The following is a 19775-nucleotide window of genomic DNA, read 5'->3' as shown; positions in this document are numbered from 1 at the left end:
TAATTGAATACTGGTGGAGGCAGAATTTAAGGTACACTTTTATATTGGACGGGAGTGGATTATGAGGTAGACAGTCAATAGGTCGATATGTTCAAAAGGTCAACATGGAAAAAGATGGCACAAAAGGTTAAGTGGTTTTTGTTTTTTTAAATTTGGTGTCAATTTTGACACCTGTTAACATAGGTCCCAAATAAATGTAACTCGTACCCTTGCATGGCTTTGATCGGCACACTTTCAAATGTATTCTATGTTTGAGTATGAAAAAGTCCCACCCAAAAATTGTAAAAAAAACCACCTCATGTCGACCTATTCATGCGTCGACCTTTAGACCATGTCTGCCTTTTTCATGTCCACCTTTTGTTATATTGGGCTTTTGACCCGGTCTACCATTTGCATATCGACCTTTCGGTGTCGACCTATTGACTATCTATAAACTGACAACATTTTTCTTTTTTTTTTTTCTTTTGACTTATGGATAATGGAATATCACAGCAGAGATTTGGGAAGAGCAAAAAAAGTAATTTCATAATATGATTTAGTTTGTTTTTGTCACTGTTAAAACAAAAGTGTCAATGTTTTATACTAAGGTTAGGAGCACTGAGAGTAATTGCCCGTGTCATTGCCACAAGGTATGTGTGTTAGCGTTTAGCGGGACAGTTGGGAGGAATATACATTTATACTATAAATTGTTTTAGTAGATTTAGCCCTGTTGTTGTACACAGGAGACCCCTAGTGGCCAGATGTATATTACTGTTGTAATAGTTTACAACATTCAGCATTATGCTTTGTAAACAATCAGTACAGCCTAGTGGTGACACCAATAAATGTGAATCCATGCAGTAGATGTGTACAGTACGTTGCTGATCTATGAACAAAAAAAGCACTTTTGCTTAATCGATACCATTCCTTTAAACGGTAAGCACTAGACCATAGGGGCGAGATGTACTACACTTGAAAAGTGATAAAATGGAGAGTGATAAATAATCAGCCAATAAACTCCTACCTGCCATGTCATAGGCTGTTTGAAAAATGGCAGGTAGGACCTGATTGGTTGGTGGTTTATCACTCTCCATTTTATCCCTTCTAATACATCTGGCCCCTAATCGCTTTCACCATCTGATGTCACAGCATGTTACTATGTTGCTGTTGTTATTATTATCCTTTATTTGTTTGTTCACTTTGCCTCACAGCTGGTGCAGCACTGAAATATGTGGGTAACTGAAGATGACCATAGTAATGTTACTGCTATCACTAGATGCTATGTAGAAAAATGCAATAAACCCCCTATATGTTTTTATTCCAGGTGTTCACTGGTATTTTTGCAGCAGAAATGTTCTTTAAGATCATTGCCCTGGATCCATATTACTATTTCCAGGTGGGATGGAACATATTTGACAGCATTATAGTCACCCTGAGCTTGGTGGAGCTGGGTCTGGCCAATGTGGAAGGTCTCTCAGTGCTGCGTTCTTTCCGTCTGGTAGGTGCTTGATGTGAGGTATTTAGTTCCTATGAACTATGATCTGACTCTTTTCTATTTATTTAATACATTTACAGCACATACATTATTAATGTATTATGTTCTCACCAGCGGCAACTCTTACCTCTGCGGAGGAGGGGGGCTGCGGTGATGTGCCCTCCCCTCTCCGCTGCGCTCCTAAACAAGGTCCCCTACGTGGGGCATGTGCAGAAGCTTCTTCGGTACTGCGCGTGTGCTGGCTCCAGCCTCTATGTGCTGCTTTTGCAGCAATCCACTGAGGCATCAGGGTCCCGGGTCCGGCGCATGCACAATATCGTCCTCGTATTGCGCACGTGCAGAACCCTTTTTTTATGGGCACAGCAGCCCATATAGAGGCATCCCGGAGGGAGGGAACACCTCCCAATGGGACTGCGTTGGGTGACTGGTAGGTTGGAAGTCAATGCCAGTCACAGTGAAGCTAGAGCAGTCTCACAGACGGCATTTGGCTTCACTTAGGCAGAGGACAGTGGCGGACAAAGGACAGTGGTGGATTTTACCTGGAGGGGCTTCAGCCCTGCAGCCCATAGGTTATCACACAACATTGATCTCCGATGTTCTACACCTGTTTCTGATTTGTTTATCTGTGGCTTCTTTCTGATTAGTGCTATTGGTGCCTGACTGAGTACTGGCTGCAGATTAGCGAAAATCGCTAATTAGGAATTAGTGATTTTTGCTCACCTGTGCATGTGCACACACGGTAGGGTGCATACACTAGCCCTGGAAGTGTGGTCTCGTTCTGGAAAAGTAAGGATTTGAGTACATTTAAAAAAAACAACTCGGAGTAAGCCCAAGACTCTAAACCAACCACAGAACTAGGGACATGACTCGGATGGATGCTATTTGTATCGCTGTTGCTTCTTTGGACACAGCAGCTATGTAAAAATATGCTAATACACCATAGGAAAAAGAAAACTCATGCCAGCTTTGAATATCGAAGTGGTATGTCCTAAGACCCAGTATTGGATCTTCATCAAGGTCATCAGCCATCTGAATAACCCTGAGGTTACTCTATGCCCTCATAACTCAGTAGATGAGGCCAGAAAGTCACCATTGTTTTGGACTGTTGCCCAGCTCCACCCATTCCCTGTCACCCAAGGGGCCATAACCTGTTAATCCTGCTGCTACTCAGGAACACTGCATATGATTACACAGGGCCTGTTCTGCAGGTCTTGATGGGTTCTCATGTACACATGCACCCACCATCTGAGATGTATGGGAACTTTTGGATATGTGGATCTCCCAATTAAGCCCTATTTACATTTTACCTGTTTTTTCTGTAGTTTTGAATAGTTTGTGTTAACCTGTCCTTGCTTTAAGATTTAAACTATGCATTCAGAGGGTAGCCATGAAAATGACAGTTCAGATAACGTTTTAGGGGTTTCACCTTAGATGTAATCTCTCTTAGAAGTGAAGTGCCTGCAAGGAAATGTTGCATAGTTAACCTGGCTTTATTTATGGAGTTGTCCGCAATAAACGTTTACAGGCAAGAATGACATTACCGAAGATGACCCCATATTATGGAAAGCAGCAGCTAGTCTAGCATGTGATCATGGTGCAGAGGCACCATTGCTCACAGCGACAAATAAATACAAATACAGCAGAGTCAATTAATTAAAGTTTATTTAAATATTCCACCCAAAAAAGGAACTGCCGCTGTGAGCAGTGCTGGCATTTTAAACAGAAATGTTGAGGCTCTCACAGCAACGGCACTCAAACGGTTAATAAAAAAGATTTGCTTGGCAATTTTCACACCTATTTTGACAAAAGTCCTTGGCACTCAAAGGGTTCTGAATGATAGAAATGTTCAAACTGTTACTTAGACAGTAAGAGTGCCATCATTATTTTCTTTTTCTTTATTTCAGTGCTGGTCCTCAGTTGGTCACTGACTTATAAAGTCTGCAGAGTCACCATATATATATGTATAAGCCTTCCTCATGTTTCCCTGAGACTGATTTATGTTCGACACTGCTGGTAACATTTCACCAGTCTCCAGCAGAGTCTAGAGGTCCTCATGGGGAGCACAAAAATCAGATCTGTATTAATTTTGAGTGTCAGGCTCCAATAAAATACAGTAATCAATCTGTCTAGCTACAGTACATCGTTTTATGGAACCCATACAAATCATGAAAATGCTGTATTGTATGTGTATGACTTTTTAATTTAAATCACTTGTTACATGAGCAAAATATAATGAAATAACAATGTGCAAATAGTAATATATAAAACCTATAAATAAACAGTGCTGGCAGTGCTCCGTATTGAGCTTGCGTTTCGCTGTACTTAGGGATGTATGGTCACAGAACCCTTCTGGTGCCATGTTCATATCCACTGATCAGATAACTCATCAGATTACGTTCTAGCTGGAAAGAAAACTATTTGTGAGTATTCTGTCTTCATACCACTACTCTTATAAAACAATTGCATTTTAAATGCATTAGATGGTTGTGTCCATTGAGAGCACTCTGCCAAACTAAAACCTCTTTGGTAGATCATTCTTTTTATCATTGAAAACTTTTTTTGTTTCATCTTTTCTAGCTCCGAGTCTTCAAACTTGCCAAATCTTGGCCCACGCTAAACATGCTCATCAAAATCATTGGTAACTCTGTGGGGGCTCTAGGGAACCTCACTCTTGTCCTGGCCATCATTGTGTTTATTTTTGCGGTGGTGGGAATGCAGCTTTTTGGGAAGAGCTACAAAGAGTGCGTATGCAAGATCAATTCAGACTGTGTGCTTCCACGGTGGCACATGCATGACTTCTTCCATTCTTTCCTCATTGTGTTCCGGATCCTGTGCGGAGAGTGGATAGAGACCATGTGGGATTGCATGGAAGTGGCAGGGCAGGCTATGTGCCTGGTCGTGTTCATGATGGTCATGGTGGTGGGGAACTTGGTGGTAAGTCTGTTTTATCCTATGAGCTTCACCTCTCTCTGTGTGTGTAAGGAGATATGTGTAGAGAAGGTAGTAATAATATGGAATGCCTGTCCAGAAAAGTCACATCACACATTCAGTAAAAGGTGAATAATAAAATTATAAGGATTTTTACGCAAACCCCATAATGTGAATATTTAATAAATATCAATGTAGCATTTGAGTGGAAAATTCCATCTTCTATAAACAGGATGCCAATGTCCGCTTCTGGACCAACAGCAGGAGTAATAGCAAGGAGTAGAGACTCATTTGGTAGACTTTTTTTTTATAGTACCTAAAACCCGCTATAGAGATAAAGTGAATAGAGATGAAGTACAAGCCAATCCGCTCCTAACTGCCATGTTAAAGGTTGGGTTTGCTAAATAATAGCAGCTGGTATTTGCTACCTTATCGCTCTACTTTATCCCTCTGCAAGGTTTAGTAATAGGTCCCATAGTGTCACAGGTCACTTATGCCTGATGGTAAAAATAGGGACATTAATAAACTGATAAAACAGCAGAATGTTGGATGCTGACAGGCATGTCTAGATGACATTTACATTTTCTGTTATTTTATAGAATACATTCATTAACATAAAAAAACTTTTTTTGGTTTTATAAAGCAAATGTCCTATTGGCATGTGCAACACCACCTCTTTTTAGGTACCTGTGGAACGCTGTCCTCATTGAAGCTGCTCTGGTGATATTTTCCACAGGGGCTACACCACTCCAAACGGGTTGGGATCGTTTGATCTACAGCAGGTTGGTCGACAAGCATTAGGTCGACACCGTTAGGTCAACATGGGGAAAGGTCCATGTGGGTCTAGGTTGACAGGTCAATAGGTCGACAGTGTCAAGGTTGACAGTCAAAAGGTCGACATGGGGTTTTTCACTGTTTTTTTACCCGAATGTCGACACAATCGCCATGGACACAGTTTCCTGTGCACCACATCCCCTCGCTTCGCTCGTAATGCTTCAGGCACGGTGCCTCGCTGCGCTTGGCACACTGTTTTATTCTCCCACCATGCCCTAGTGCAGTGGTTACCAAGTACCCCCAACAGTGCACGTTTTCCAGGTCACGCGGCAGGTGCACAGGTTATTCAGGCACATTTTAAAAGATCCACAGGTGGAGCTAATTATGTCACTTTGTGATTCTGTGTGTAGAAAAACGTGGAAACCGTGCACTGTTGGGGGTACTTGAGGACCAGGGTAGGGAACCACTGCCCTAGTGGATGGTAGGGCATGAAATACCACCTGTCAGTCAGCTCAAAAAACGGTGAAATACCCCATGTCGATCTTTTGACTGCTGACCTAGACACTGTCGACCTATTGCTTGTGTCGACCTTGACCCATGTTGACCTAACGGTGTCGACCAACATGCTGTAGACCTAATGACCGTATCCCCTCCAAACATAACTGTGTAACTGTTGATTATATGAATGCCTTGGGCTTCTAGGTGTCTTCCTTGCAGAGAAGAATGGCGGCTGAGGAACAATCTTTAGTTGCAAAACAAACATTACTCTTTCTAACCTGCATTGCTGGGGAAGCTTTGTTTACTCAGAAGACTTTATTTTATTTTTATTTTTCCCCGTAATATAACTTTTTTCAAAATGATTGGGCAACACACCTGGTAGCAGAATATTCATTCATTAATTTAAATGAATTTTCCTCAGCCCCTAACTATAGCAGCAGGACAAGCCATTAGTTAAGCTCTATTCTAAGCACCAAGACATTTCCTCCAGGGATGCTTTTAAAGTTATAATAGGATTTAAAGGAAGCAACTCAAGTAGCAAGGTAATCTGGTCTGCCTGAAAAATAGAAAGTTGGAGGAAGGCGCCTGGGTACATAACGCAGATAATACATGTATTTGGAAATGCTATTTAAATCTTGCCATCCATAACACATTGCTCTAAATTTTTAGTTGAGCCCGCTCTCAAATTTACTTTTGGCATATACTGTGGGGGATTGCTATGTCAGCAATTGCCCTAAAACTGTTATGTATATTTCACAACTGCTGATCTGTGCTGGGCATGTTTTAATATGAGTATGAAATGACATCATCACACAGGGGATCTGCAGAGCAGTTGGTCATTATGACTAATCTCATGACTATATAATAATCTATATATAGTCATTGACAATGGCATGTCCTGAACTGGAATTTTGGGGTTCCATAACCAAATGACTAGGTACTGTAGGAATAATGGATCTCCCAGCACACAACCTCATATATATTGGAATAAATACACTATGCTACTTAATGAAGACACATGTGGCATTCTATTAAATGACAGTCGTTTATGGTACAATATTACAGATGATAAAAATTAAATTTAGTTCAAAATAATCAGAATATAAGTATAAGTCAATACTGGTACACACAATCTGTTGATTTGCCAGCAAATCCCCTTTCACATACCCCATCTAAAACTTAAACTGTGCATCTACCCACTTTATCCCAAAGAAGTCAGGCCTACTCAGCCAGTCTCAGGCTCCACAATGTCTAATGGCATCCCTGCCCCCTACAGATATAATAATGAAATAGAAATGTGTGGGCATTATAAACTAATGTTGCATACATTTTTAAGACAACAATGCAATAAAATATACATGTTTGCTATACACATTAAAGACAGACATTTTGTGGCCTGAGCCAATGAGAATACACCTTATATCTTAACCAGGAAGCACTGATGTCCCAGAGGGGTAGATGTATGAAGCAGTGATAAGGGAGGAGAAGTGGCCCTTGCAACCAATCAGCTGGTCTGCATAATTTTATAGTATGTGAATTATAGATGTTACTTCAGTGCTGATTGGTTGCCATGGGCAACTTCTCCACTGGCTCACTTTTCCTCCCTTATCGCTGCTTCATACATCTACTCCTGAGGCAACAACAGTGAGACCATTTTTCACAGGCTCCAATCTACAGAACATTGGTCCTACAAATGGCTGTCGCTGTATCTTGATGAAAGGTGCACTTTTATACAGTATAGACTGATCTTATCTATATGGTCTCTTGTCTTAAATATTGCTTTGGCTTTTGTTTTTCAGGTGCTAAACCTTTTTTTGGCCTTGTTGTTGAGTTCCTTTAGTGCTGACAACCTAGCTGCCCCTGATGACGACGGAGAGATGAACAACCTACAGATCGCCATAGGGAGAATCACCAGGGGTGTAGACTTTATGAAGCAAATTGTCTTGTCCATTTTGCCATCTAAAAAAAAGGCAAAAAAGGAAAATGAGGATGAAGACATAAATAAGGAGAGCTTTGCTCTAAATCACATAGAGATGGAGGAGGAACCCAAGACTGAATGCCCAGTTGTTGATGGTTTGGTGAAAAAACCACGCTATATCATGAGTGAATATGATCATATTAATCTGATAAATAACCCACACTACAGGATAGAGGTGCCCATCGCTTCTGAAGAGTCTGACATGGATTTTCTAGATACAGATGAGCTCAGCACACAGTCGGAGCTAGATGAGGCAATAATTAGACCAAAGGTATGATCACTATGCTATTGATAACTTTTTTTTTTTCTTTTTGCAAACCCTGGGAAAGTTATAAAGATTTGCTAGATCATCTAAATCCAGATTTAACAGTCGTATGTCCACATCAGGAGAGAAAAGCGGAAGATTACTTTTCCAGACATGATTAATGTTTGAATGACTAAGGAGATGACAAAATAGATATTTTTATTTTTATTTGTGGTACCGTCATGATATGATTGTGGATATTTAAAAAACAGGTCTACTCTTATTCAGCAAAGGCTATTGTTCTCCAAAGAGTGTATACACAAACACTCACATACTGTAGTAAGCGTTTGTGTCGGCTCTCAGTGATCGGGGTACTAATAAGTAGGAGAGCTGCTGGTCTCTGGTGAGGGGACCTGCCTCACAGGTATGCATCATAAACAAGGAGTGGGACCTGCGCTGCTGAGGTGGATCATACCAAAGATAAATTCTATGTAGATAGAACAATGTTATAGAATGTAATAAACAGATGTATGCATGAGTTCAAGGGTTTTATTGGTCACAATGCCAATGAGGTTGAGAGTTGGTGCAGGGAAAATGCTTGTGTGCAGAAAAAGTTCCACAAGCAGGAACTGGGGTAAGTCTGTGAATGGTGGCAAATGGCTAAATAAGTTGCTGGGTAGCAGCACAGGTCAGTGTTGCAGGAGGCACTCTTACCTGTCCTCCTGTGTCCCTTGGCGTCCTCTTCTTGCTTGCAGGGTGTAGGGTGCACACAGCTGGCACTTCCAGGAACCTGAACTTCGGCACGGCCATAGAGTGAGCGGTATCGCTAAATCCCTCATGCTCGTGGCTGCATCGTTTGTCGTGTAGTGAGAGACCTCGGCCTCTGTTGTAAGTGGGTATTCCTCCAACGCATGTCGGCTAAAAAGCCTCCTTCAGGGAGTGATCATTCAGTTAAGATGCCATGACAGGGCAGCTTACTAACCTATGCCACTAAGACTTGGCTGAAGCATATTTCACAAACTACGCCATTAGAGGCCAGGTTTTCTGGATATTCATTAAGTGACTTAATTAGTACCTCAGTCAATTTGATTTAACTATCTGAGCATCCCCTTAGCATCCCAGATGGTAACGCCGGTCCTTCATGTTCCCCCCTCTTGGAGTGGAACCTGCCTGTGTACAAGGTTTGTCTCAGTCTGTCCAGGGATTAGTTTCTAGTTTCCTACAACAGGCTTTAGGTGCCTCTGTTCCACGTACACAACTTAGACCTAATCTGACACCCATAAGGGAGACACTACTTCCACGCAGGAAGATCACATGACACAGGCCAGAGTCTCATAAATCCATTATACTAATCCTGCAGATTAAGGAGTCTAATACGCAATCAGTGTTAAGCGCAAAAAGAAGGTCCCTGGATTTGGTATACAAATCCTAGGAATCCCAGGATTGAGCATTTTTCAATCCCGGCCACCCGGCACCCCCCTCCCTGCACATACTACACTACTACCACTACCCTGCACCCTCAGAATACATTTCCACCCTACTCCCCACACACTACACTTCCTTCACTACCCTGCACCCCCTCTATGCACACACTCCATTACCCTACACCTCCCTACCATGCCCTATAAACTTCTTTTACCATGCACCTCTTTTCCTACAAACTATACCGCTGCTGCCCTGCACACCCCTTACTGCACATTACACTGTTATTAAACTTCACCCCCTTACTGCACACTACATTGCTGCTACCCAAAAACCCACTCCTTGTCTACACTACAATTACATGTAGTTTTAATACACCACTCCCCACAGCACACATTACCATGTCACCCCCCCCTCCCCAGCACAGATTACTATGTCACACACAACCCCCCCAGCATACGTTACCATGTCACTACCCTCCCCAACATATGTTAAAATGTCCCCCCCCCCCCCCCTTCCCCAGTACACATAACAAACCTGACACTGTGAGGCTGGCTGTAGTGCTGCTCCTCCACGTGCCTGCTGGCTCCTCAACACTATGCTGCCCCCAGCTACTGCTATATGCGAGGAGACAGGTGGAGGGGGTGGTGATAGGAACCTGACAGGAACAGCAGGGAGGGAAGGGCTCTTACGCAGGAGATCCTGCTGCCACCACCACTGCCTGTCGCACACTGTGACAGGTGCAGGCTGCGGAAGCCGGCAACACTACTACACAGCAGTTATGATTCAGAGTGGGGTGTGCCACCCTGCTTTGCATCCTCTGCTGATCGGCTGCTACACAGCTGCATACCTCCCAACAGTCCCGATTTTAGCGGGACAGTCCCGATTGTCAGGGCCTGTCCCGCTGTCCCATCCGCGGGCGGCAGTGTCCCGCGGTGTGGGGGGCTGTTGGGAGTCCCCCCTGTCAGCTGCTAAGCAGCGGGGAATAAACGCTGTGCGCATGCGCACAGCGTCTATTCCCGCAGCCAGGGGGCTGGGGGCATGGCTAGAGGCTCACAGAGCCTCTGGGTCATGTGCCCATAGCGGCAAAATGGGGGCGTGGCCTCACGGGAGAGCCGTGAATATAGGCCACGCCCCCAAATTAGGCCACGCCCCAAAAATGTTGGCGCGCAGCAGCGTCCCGCCTACTGAGCTGCCAAAGTTGGGAGGTATGCAGCTGACTCCACTCTGCTTCATCCAGCGCACCTGCCACCAACTGCAAAAAAGTGTGTGTGTCTCCGGACACAGGGCCCCCTGACATGCCCAGGTGAATTGTACCCCCTCCCCCCTTTCTCGGCGGCTCTGACAATACGTCTCTTATATGTTTTTCCGGGGTCAGGAGATATCAAGATGTATTCAGTATTCTCTGTTCTCTTTTTCTCATTATACCATGGAGCAAAAAAGTAGAGCATATGTGTGACTTTTTTCTTTCCTTAATTATAGCCACCACCTACTTTTATGGGTAAGTGATCACCCCTGATAAATCAGATGTAAATCAAACTCGCACATACTGTATAATTGGTTATGGTAAACACATCAGGGGGAAATTTACTAAGATGTGTATTCTACTTCAATGTGATGTTGCTATGAGCAACCAATCAGATCCTGTCTACTATCTTCTAGAGGGTGCAAAATAAATAAGAAGTAGATTCTGATTGGTTGCCCATAGAAACATCACATATGAAGTAGAATACATATCTTAATACATTTCCCCCATCAAGGTTTTTTAACCCTTGAATTTCCCAATAGATGTTTTAACCCCTTCCTGACACAGCATGTTTTTGCCTTCCTGACAGAGCCCTTTTTTTCAAATCTGACATGTATCACTTAAGTGGGGATAACTTTTTTTGCTTTTACTTATCCCAGTGATTTTGAGATTGTTTTCTCGTGACACATTGTACTTCAAATTAGTGGTAAATTTGGGTCGATACAGTCTGTGTTTTTTTGTGAAAAATACCAAAATGTCGTAAAAAAATGGAAAATTTAGCAATTTGCAAAATGTTAAATTTTCTGCTTGTGAGACAAATAATCATACCACTCAAAATAGTTAATAACTAACATAGACCATATGTCTACTTTATGTTTCCATCATTATTTCAACTTCCTTTTAATTTTTTTGGACACTAGGAGGCTTACAATATGAATAGCAAATTCTCAAATTTTCAAGAAAATTTCAAACACTGATTTTTTTAGGGACCAGTTCAGTTCTGATGTGACTTTGAGGGACTTGTATGTGAGACACCCCCATAAATGATGCCATGTGACTAAAAATTGATTCCCCCAATTCTTTTGTTTTCATAAATATCCTATATGTGGCCCTAGTGTGCACGTTGACCAAACTACAGGCTTCATAATAGAAGGAGCACCTACTTGATTTTGGAGCCTCCTTTTTATGAGATTATTTTTTAGGCACCATGTAGGTTTCTAGGCACCATAAGATGCTAAAATTTAGGAACCCCCCCACAAGTGACCCCATTTTGCAAACTACACCCCTCAGGGAATTCATCTAGGGGTATAGTGTACATTTCAAACCCCCAGGGGTTTCACCAATTGTGGTACAACTGGGCAGTGAAAATGAAAAATTAAATTTTTTACACAAAAATGCAGTTCTGGCTCAAAATTTTTCATTTTCACAAGGAATGAAGGTGACAAAGCACCCCAAAATCTGTGCCCCAATTTCTCCCGAGTACGGCAATGCCTCACATGTGACCAAAAAATACCATTTGGGTGCATGGCAGGACTCAGAAGGGAAGGAGTGATTTTGGGATTTTGCAGCTCAGATTCTGGTGGAATGTTGGTGGGTGCTATGTCGCATTAGCAAGACCCCCCCAAGCACCAATACAGTGGAACAACCCCACAAGTGACCCCATTTTGCAAACTACACCCCTCAGGGAATTCATCTAGGGGTATAGTGTACATTTCATACCCCCAGGGGTTTTACCAATTTTGATACAACTGGGCTTGCAAATGAAAAATTACATTTTTTACACAAAAATGCAGTTCTGGCTCAAAATTTTTCATTTTCACAAGGAATGAAGGAGACAAAGCACCCCAAAATCTGTGCCCCAATTTCTCCCGAGTACGGCAATGCCTCACATGTGACCAAAAAATACCATTTGGGTGCATGGCAGGACTCAGAAGGGAAGGAGTGATTTTGGGATTTTGCAGCTCAGATTCTGGTGGAATGTTGGTGGGTGCTATGTCGCATTAGCAGGACCCCCCAAGCACAAATACAGTGGAACCCCCCCACAAGTGACCCCATTTTGCAAACTACACCCCTCAGGGAATTCATCTAGGGGTATAGTGTACATTTCAAACCCCCAGGGGTTTCACCAATTTTGATACAACTGGGCAGTGAAAATGAAAAATTACATTTTTTTACACAAAAATGCAGTTCTGGCTCAAAATTTTTCATTTTCACAAGGAATGAAGGAGACAAAGCACCCCAAAATCTGTGCCCCAATTTCTCCCGAGTACGGCAATGCCTCACATGTGACCAAAAAATACCATTTGGGTGCATGGCAGGACTCAGAAGGGAAGGAGTGATTTTGGGATTTTGCAGCTCAGATTCTGGTGGAATGTTGGTGGGTGCTATGTCGCATTAGCAAGACCCCCCCAAGCACCAATACAGTGGAACCCCCCCACAAGTGACCCCATTTTGCAAACTACACCCCTCAGGGAATTCATCTAGGGGTATAGTGTACATTTCATACCCCCAGGGGTTTCACCAATTTTGATACAACTGGGCTGTGCAAATGAAAAATTACATTTTTAAACACAAAAATGCAGTTCTGGCTCAAAATTTTTCATTTTCACAAGGAATGAAGGAGACAAAGCACCCCAAAATCTGTGCCCCAATTTCTCCCGAGTACGGCAATGCCTCATGTGTGACCAAAAAGTGGCAGGACTCAGAAGGGAAGGAGTGATATTTGGATTTTGCAGCACAAATTCTGGTGGAATGTTGGTGGGTGCTATGTCGCATTAGCAAGACCCCCAAAGCACCAATACAGTGGAACCCCCCCACAAGTGACCCCATTTTGCAAACTACACCCCTCAGGGAATTCATCTAGGGGTATAGTGTACATTTCAAACCCCCAGGGGTTTCACCAATTTTGATACAACTGGGCAGTGAAAATGAAAAATTACATTTTTTTACACAAAAATGCAGTTCTGGCTCAAAATTTTTCATTTTCAGAAGGTATGAAGGAGAAAAAGCACCCCAAAATCTGTGCCCCAATTTCTCCCGAGTACGGCAATGCCTCACATGTGACCAAAAAATACCAGTTGGGTGCATGGCAGGACTCAGAAGGGAAGGAGTGATTTTTGGATTTTGCGGCTCAGATTCTGGTGGAATGAATGGTGGGTGCTATGTGGCATTAGCAAGACCCCCGAAGCACGGTGAAATTATGAACCTAATAATCCATAGATGTGTGGTATATTTTAAAACACTCCTTTATACATAGGCCGGGTTTGTCGGGGCAAGTGTCACACTGGAAAATAGTTTGCTTTCTTATTCCCTTTTTATAGCAAACTTTGCACCTTTTTTGTGTCCTGCCCTTTTTTCCAGTGGAGGGGATTTCATCAGGAAAATGCTGCCCTGGTACAATACGGGGGCCAGTACTAGAAGTACTGGGGCCCTCTGCCTGCTGGTTCCCAAATATTAGGCCCTTTATGACTTCCTCTTGAAAGTGCATAAATGTCCCCCTCTGGCCGGTAGAACGGAATAGCACGTAAGCGTTATACAGTGCCATCTGGATGATATACACGGCCAGCTTCTTGTACCAGATTTTTGTTTTCCGCAGGGCACTGTACGGCTTCAGTACCTGATCTGAAAGATCCACTCCGCCCATGTACCTATTGTAATCCAGGATACAATTAGGTTTTGAGGTGTGGGTACTGGTACCTCGTACAGGGACGGAGGTGGTACTGTCTCCGTGAATTGTTGTCAGTATAAGGACATCCCTCTTGTCCTTATATTTGACCAACAACATATTTTCGGTGCATATTCCCCTGCTTTCACCCCTTCTCATTACTTGGGCAATGTGCGTTTTTGGGAGGCCTCTTTGGTTCTTGCGCACAGTACCGCAAGCTGCTGTACCTCTTGAACCAAGGGCCTTAAACAGGGGGATGCTAGTGTAAAAGTTATCCACATAGAGGTGATAACCTTTATCCAGGAAGGGGTGCACTAAATCCCAGACAATTTTTCCACTAACACCTACGAGGGAGGGGGGGCATTCTGGCGGTTCAATTCTTGAATCCTTCCCTTCATATACCCTAAACATGTGGGTGTACCCTGAGGTGCTTTCACACAGCTTATACATTTTTATGCCATACCTTGCCCTCTAACTGGGAAGGTACTGGCGGAATTTAACCCTTCCTTTAAAATGTATAAGGGACTCGTCAATACAAATAAATTTTTCAGGGATGTACATCTCTGCAAATTTGGCACTGAAATGATCAATGACCGGCCTGACTTTGAATAGCCGGTCAAAGGTGGGATCATCTCTGGGTGGGCACTGTGCATTATCGTTGTAATGCAAAAATTTAAGGATCATCTCAAAACGAGCCCGAGTCATGGCCATACGGTAAAATGGGGTGCTGTACAGAACATCTGTACTCCAATATTGCCTAATTTCTGGCTTTTTAACTATGCCCATATGAAACACCAGACCCCAAAACGTCATCATCTCTACTGCATCTACAGGGGTCCACCTAGCAAATGATGACGTGGGGTTTTGAGCAATAAACTGCTGGGCATATAAATTAGTTTGGTCCACCATTAAATTTATAAAATCATCAGAGAAAAATAATTTGAAAAAGTCAATTTCTCTGAGACCTGTGGAATCAAATTGGATTCCTGGCATGGCCAAAAACTCAGGAACCTGGGGCTCAAAATTGTCTGGTGGTGGGGTCCATACGAGATCAATTATTGGGGGGGGGTCTCAGCTGCTCTACGGGGGCGTCTTTGAGGGGGTCCCTCATCACCAGAGGAGGAAGAGGAGCTTAAGACGAATCCTTCAAATTCCCCGCTTGCCTCACTGGCTGTGTCAGAGTCAGAGGCAAGCATGGCATATGCCTCCTCCGCTGAATACATTCTTCTGGATGACTGGGATGACATTTGGGATGACATTTTTATTTTTGTGTTACTGGTAGTGAAATGTTTCAACACGTGTATAGTGTAGGGGGGGGTACAAACTTTATTTCAACCCGGGGGGTATGTAGTGTGTAGTGTGTATGTAGTGCAGAAAAAAAAAATACAGGAATTTGATCCCAATAAAAAAAAAAAAAATTGAAGGGGTTAAAAAAAAAAAAAAAAAAAAGGTCCTGCGCCAAAAATTGAGCACAGATGTTGGTCAGTAACGTCCGTCACTGAACAGCGCTCAAAGGCAACAGGAATTTTATAAAAAAAAAAAAAAAATAGATCAACCCTGTGCCGAAAAAGCTGATCAGTGATGTACGTCACTGATCAGCGCACAGTGGCCACAGGACACCCACAAAATCACAGTGTGTGTAAAAAAAAAAATTAAAAAAAGACCCCACAGCACCCTCAAAAAAAAAAAAAGGTGATCAGTGATGCGACACTGATTACCAGTGAGGGGCAGCAGGTGCACAACCTTTGGTGCAACTGACAGTGCAACTGGCAGCAACTGACAGGTATATATATAAAAAAAAAAAAACCTCTGCACCCCCAAAAAGTTGCTGATCACCTCAGATATAGTGATCAGCACAAAAGGCGGGGGCAGCAGACACAAAATATAGCACTCTCTATCACTATCTCTCTCTATCTCTCTATCTCTCACTATCTATCACTCTATGACACTGCAGCAGCAGCACTGACAGTTATATATATGAAAAATAACCCCTGCACCCCCAAAAAGTTGCTGGGGGTGCACAAAAGGGGGGCAGCAGACACAAAATATAGCAGTCTCTATCACTCTCTGTCACTATCTCTCTCTATCTCTCTATCTCTCTATCTCTCACTATCTATTACTCTATGACACTGCAGCAGCAGCACTGACAGGTGTATATATATATATAAAAAAAAAACCTGCGCCCCCAAAAAGTTGCTGATCAGTTAATTTATACTGATCAGCACAAAAGGGGGGGCAGCAGTCAGTTATATAAAAAATATATAGCACAATCTGTCACTATCTCTCTATCTCTCTCTATCTCTCTATCTATAACTCTATCACACTGCAGCAGCACAAAATATAGCACTCTCTGTCACTAGCCCTCTCTATCTCTCTCTATTTCTCTCTCTCTATCTCTCTATCTATAACTCGATGACACTGCAGCAGCACAACACAGCACAACACAGCACAGGAAGTCACAAGAAGTAGCAAGATCCAGGCAGTGATTAGGTAAGTATTTTGCAAGGTTCAGGTCAGTATACTGCGGCAGCTAGGCACGGTGACCGCACTGCACGCAATTCCAGACCGGAATGGCGTCTGCAGTGCAGTCACCGTTAGTTTAAACCCCCCTCCATGGCTGTGATTGGTTCGTCGGTCCGACGAACCAATCACGGCCTTTGGGGGCGGGCGGGGTGAGGTGGGGTGACACCAGTGTCACCCTTACACCCCGCGGTGATTGGTGCTGTACTTTACAGCACCAATCACCTCCGATCCCTGTGTCACCGGCGAACGTTATTCGCCGGTGACACAGAAAACGCTGTGAATGGCTGTTCACACTGAACAGCCAATCACAGCGATCGCCGACGGGGGGGTAGCATCGCAGCCCCCCCTGGGCATGCAGGGACATGTCTGCTGTCAGGGACAGCAGACATGTTTAAACTGTCACCGCGTCTATAGACGCGGTGGCAGTTAAATGGCATGACGTACATTTATGCCATGTGTCGGGAAGTACTTCCCGACCATGACGTAAATGTACGTCAAATGTCGGGAAGGGGTTAAGGATAGGTAGTATTGGCTTACCCTACTCACACTGCAATCACCAAGTGGCACCAAGTACATAAAGGTTTCTTTTCCTGGAGATCTTCAGTTATTCATCCTAATCTTACAGTATATCCTCTTCAGAGAATTCCTCTCCATTTTTATATAGGAGAGAAATATAGAAGTACACGTGTAAAAACGTTTCTAGATCTTCACCACGATAATACAGGAACTGCTATTTAGTATGTTGAGTTGGGAATACCCAAACTCATACTATTTGTGGGAGGGGAATACACCTAAAGGTTTCTTTTTATAAGGATATTCACCTCCACCCTTATGCGTATATAACTGGGCGTACCCCATTCACAGCTCAGGCAGGGTCAGCATACTCTACTCTGTGTGGACGTATGAGGGTAAAAGCAACAAGGTTTCTTTTCAATGTGGTAATCTTATTCCTTGTATTCCCAATAATTCCTCCAATAAAGGTGCATCCAAGAATGGTATTTGTAAAATTCAAAAATGTTTTATTGAGGCACCCTCCCACACAATAGAGAAAAAGTGTTATCCAATACAAAATAAAAATCACCACAGTATACACTGTAGTTAGATGGTGTGGTACATTGGTAACATGCAAAAAAAGAATCGCATATAAAAGTTTTATTAAAAAAAGCTGACAAAAAATAAAAATATCACAAAAAAATTATAAAAAATAAACCAAATGTCCAATATCAATCCAAAAAAGTCATACCTTTGAATCTGAATAAAAAATGGCTATAATCGTGCAACGTGTTTCGGTAATGTTAGGAAATTACCTAATTAATCTGTATGTATATTAATTCCTCACAAACATGTGAGACTTTATCATTCACAACATTACTGTGTATACACAATGCTTCTAGAAAGAACCGTAAACAGTTACTGTATCAAAATTAGCGATACAAATAAGACACCCAACGCTAACAGAATTGCACCGCACTTGTCAGCTGACTCAAGCAAGGCATCTCCCGCTGCATGGCTCATTGTGGCAAGAAGTATGAGGACTCATACCAGAAAATACATATAGGCTAGGACTTTTACCTTGAGAGATCTCTTCTAGTTTGGTTGGCAAATAAATCCTCCTCTTATTCCATTTTAGATCTTAGGGAATACTATTCCTGTTTAACACTGCCAGTACTGGTCTGTCTTTCTCTCTTTGGAAGAGGAAAATTATATAGTCATTACTATATGCGTAGAAGGCATTGGCTCTGTCTTTATGAATGTGTGTCTTTCTAACATCTGATCTCTGATGGGGAAAAGTATCAAGTCTTGGAGATAGATAAAATGGAAAATACGCGAAGCAACCAATAATTTTCAAACTGTCAATTTGAAATTGACAGAAGCTGATATTGTTTTGCTCCACTTAATCTGTCTCGGAAGATTAGTACATCTCTCCTTAAGCCAGAAGACTATTAATCTTATCTCCCCATTGGAAGTATTAATCCCTGCACCCCTTGAAGGTCAGCTACATTTTACCACTAAAAAGATTACTGAAAGACCCCTTTGTGGCTTGCAGTTCAGTAAAAATTTCCAAAGAGATAGAGAGAACTTTTAAGTTTGGGTTCCAGCTCCTTTATTTATCGCAATATGTTGTATACCTTTCAGTTTGGTGACATTAGGAGATTTTACTAATATCATAAAGTGAAACAGGCAATGACGGTGAAATCCTGTGAGACTGAATACACAGAGAAAGTCCTAGGTGGCCACTGTTATTGAATAGCTGAGTGCAAATTGTACTGTGTGGGTACCCCGTATGACTGCCCCTGTTGTCTCTCCCTTAATCCGGCCCTGTAATGTAGGTACGTGATCTTGCCAATTGTGTCTAATGTGTCTGTACTGTGCACTGATGCAGTCTATCTTTCCCCGTAGCGGAGGTTTGATGATGGCTCTTCCGGATGCAGTACAGCAGATTATAAACCCGCCGATCCAGAAGAGGAAGACGAGGCCTTAGAAAATAAAGAAGAGGATGGCCCACAGCAATGTTTTACTGATGGTATATGGGAAAATATGCAATCCATAATATATTTTAATATATGAGAAACGTTGTGCTTTTATAATCACAATAATGTGACTATTTTATTCATTTATACTGTATGTATCTACAATCGCTTCTAAAACCTGTTAGGTTTTTATTGGCACCCAAGGCACAAATTCTGACACCAACCTGCCCCACACACACACAGTTGGTGGTACTCTGGGCTAATAAAATACTCTTTAATCGTGCCACTAAGACAATGTTTCCACGTCCGACTTCGCCCCCTTCCAAGGTCACCTGAGAAAAAGCTCAATACAGCACAGAAACACCGACCTAACTACATTCCTGAAGTAGTGCTTTATTAGTGCAGCCAACTATGGGTAAAAATAAAACCAACAATACTGGTAGAAGATACCCTCTCTGGTTCGGGTAAAGCTGCCAGACAGGGAACACACGGACAGTGTCAGTCGGAGAAGAGGAGCTTACAGCAGGAGGTGGTTCCTTCTACCGTCATGTAG

The 19775-nt window shown here is 42.7% G+C and overlaps 1 protein-coding gene across 1 annotated transcript in view; it reads left to right on the top strand.

The window, feature by feature from the left end:
- The window catches only part of SCN4A (sodium voltage-gated channel alpha subunit 4), a 122910-nt gene that overhangs the window by 57620 nt on the left and 45515 nt on the right, over nt 1-19775 (top strand). Inside the window, exons 13-16 of the mRNA XM_083146942.1 lie at nt 1304-1477; nt 4052-4408; nt 7474-7923; nt 19152-19275. Coding sequence (XP_083003068.1) covers nt 1304-1477; nt 4052-4408; nt 7474-7923; nt 19152-19275 — 1105 coding nt within the window. The remainder of the gene's footprint in view (nt 1-1303; nt 1478-4051; nt 4409-7473; nt 7924-19151; nt 19276-19775) is intronic.

This window comes from Crinia signifera, chromosome 6 (genome assembly GCF_055691185.1).
Source record: "Crinia signifera chromosome 6, ASM5569118v1, whole genome shotgun sequence".
Lineage (NCBI taxonomy): Eukaryota > Metazoa > Chordata > Amphibia > Anura > Myobatrachidae > Crinia > Crinia signifera.
Note: the sequence above shows the minus strand (reverse complement) of the source record. Positions and strands in the feature narration are given on the sequence as shown.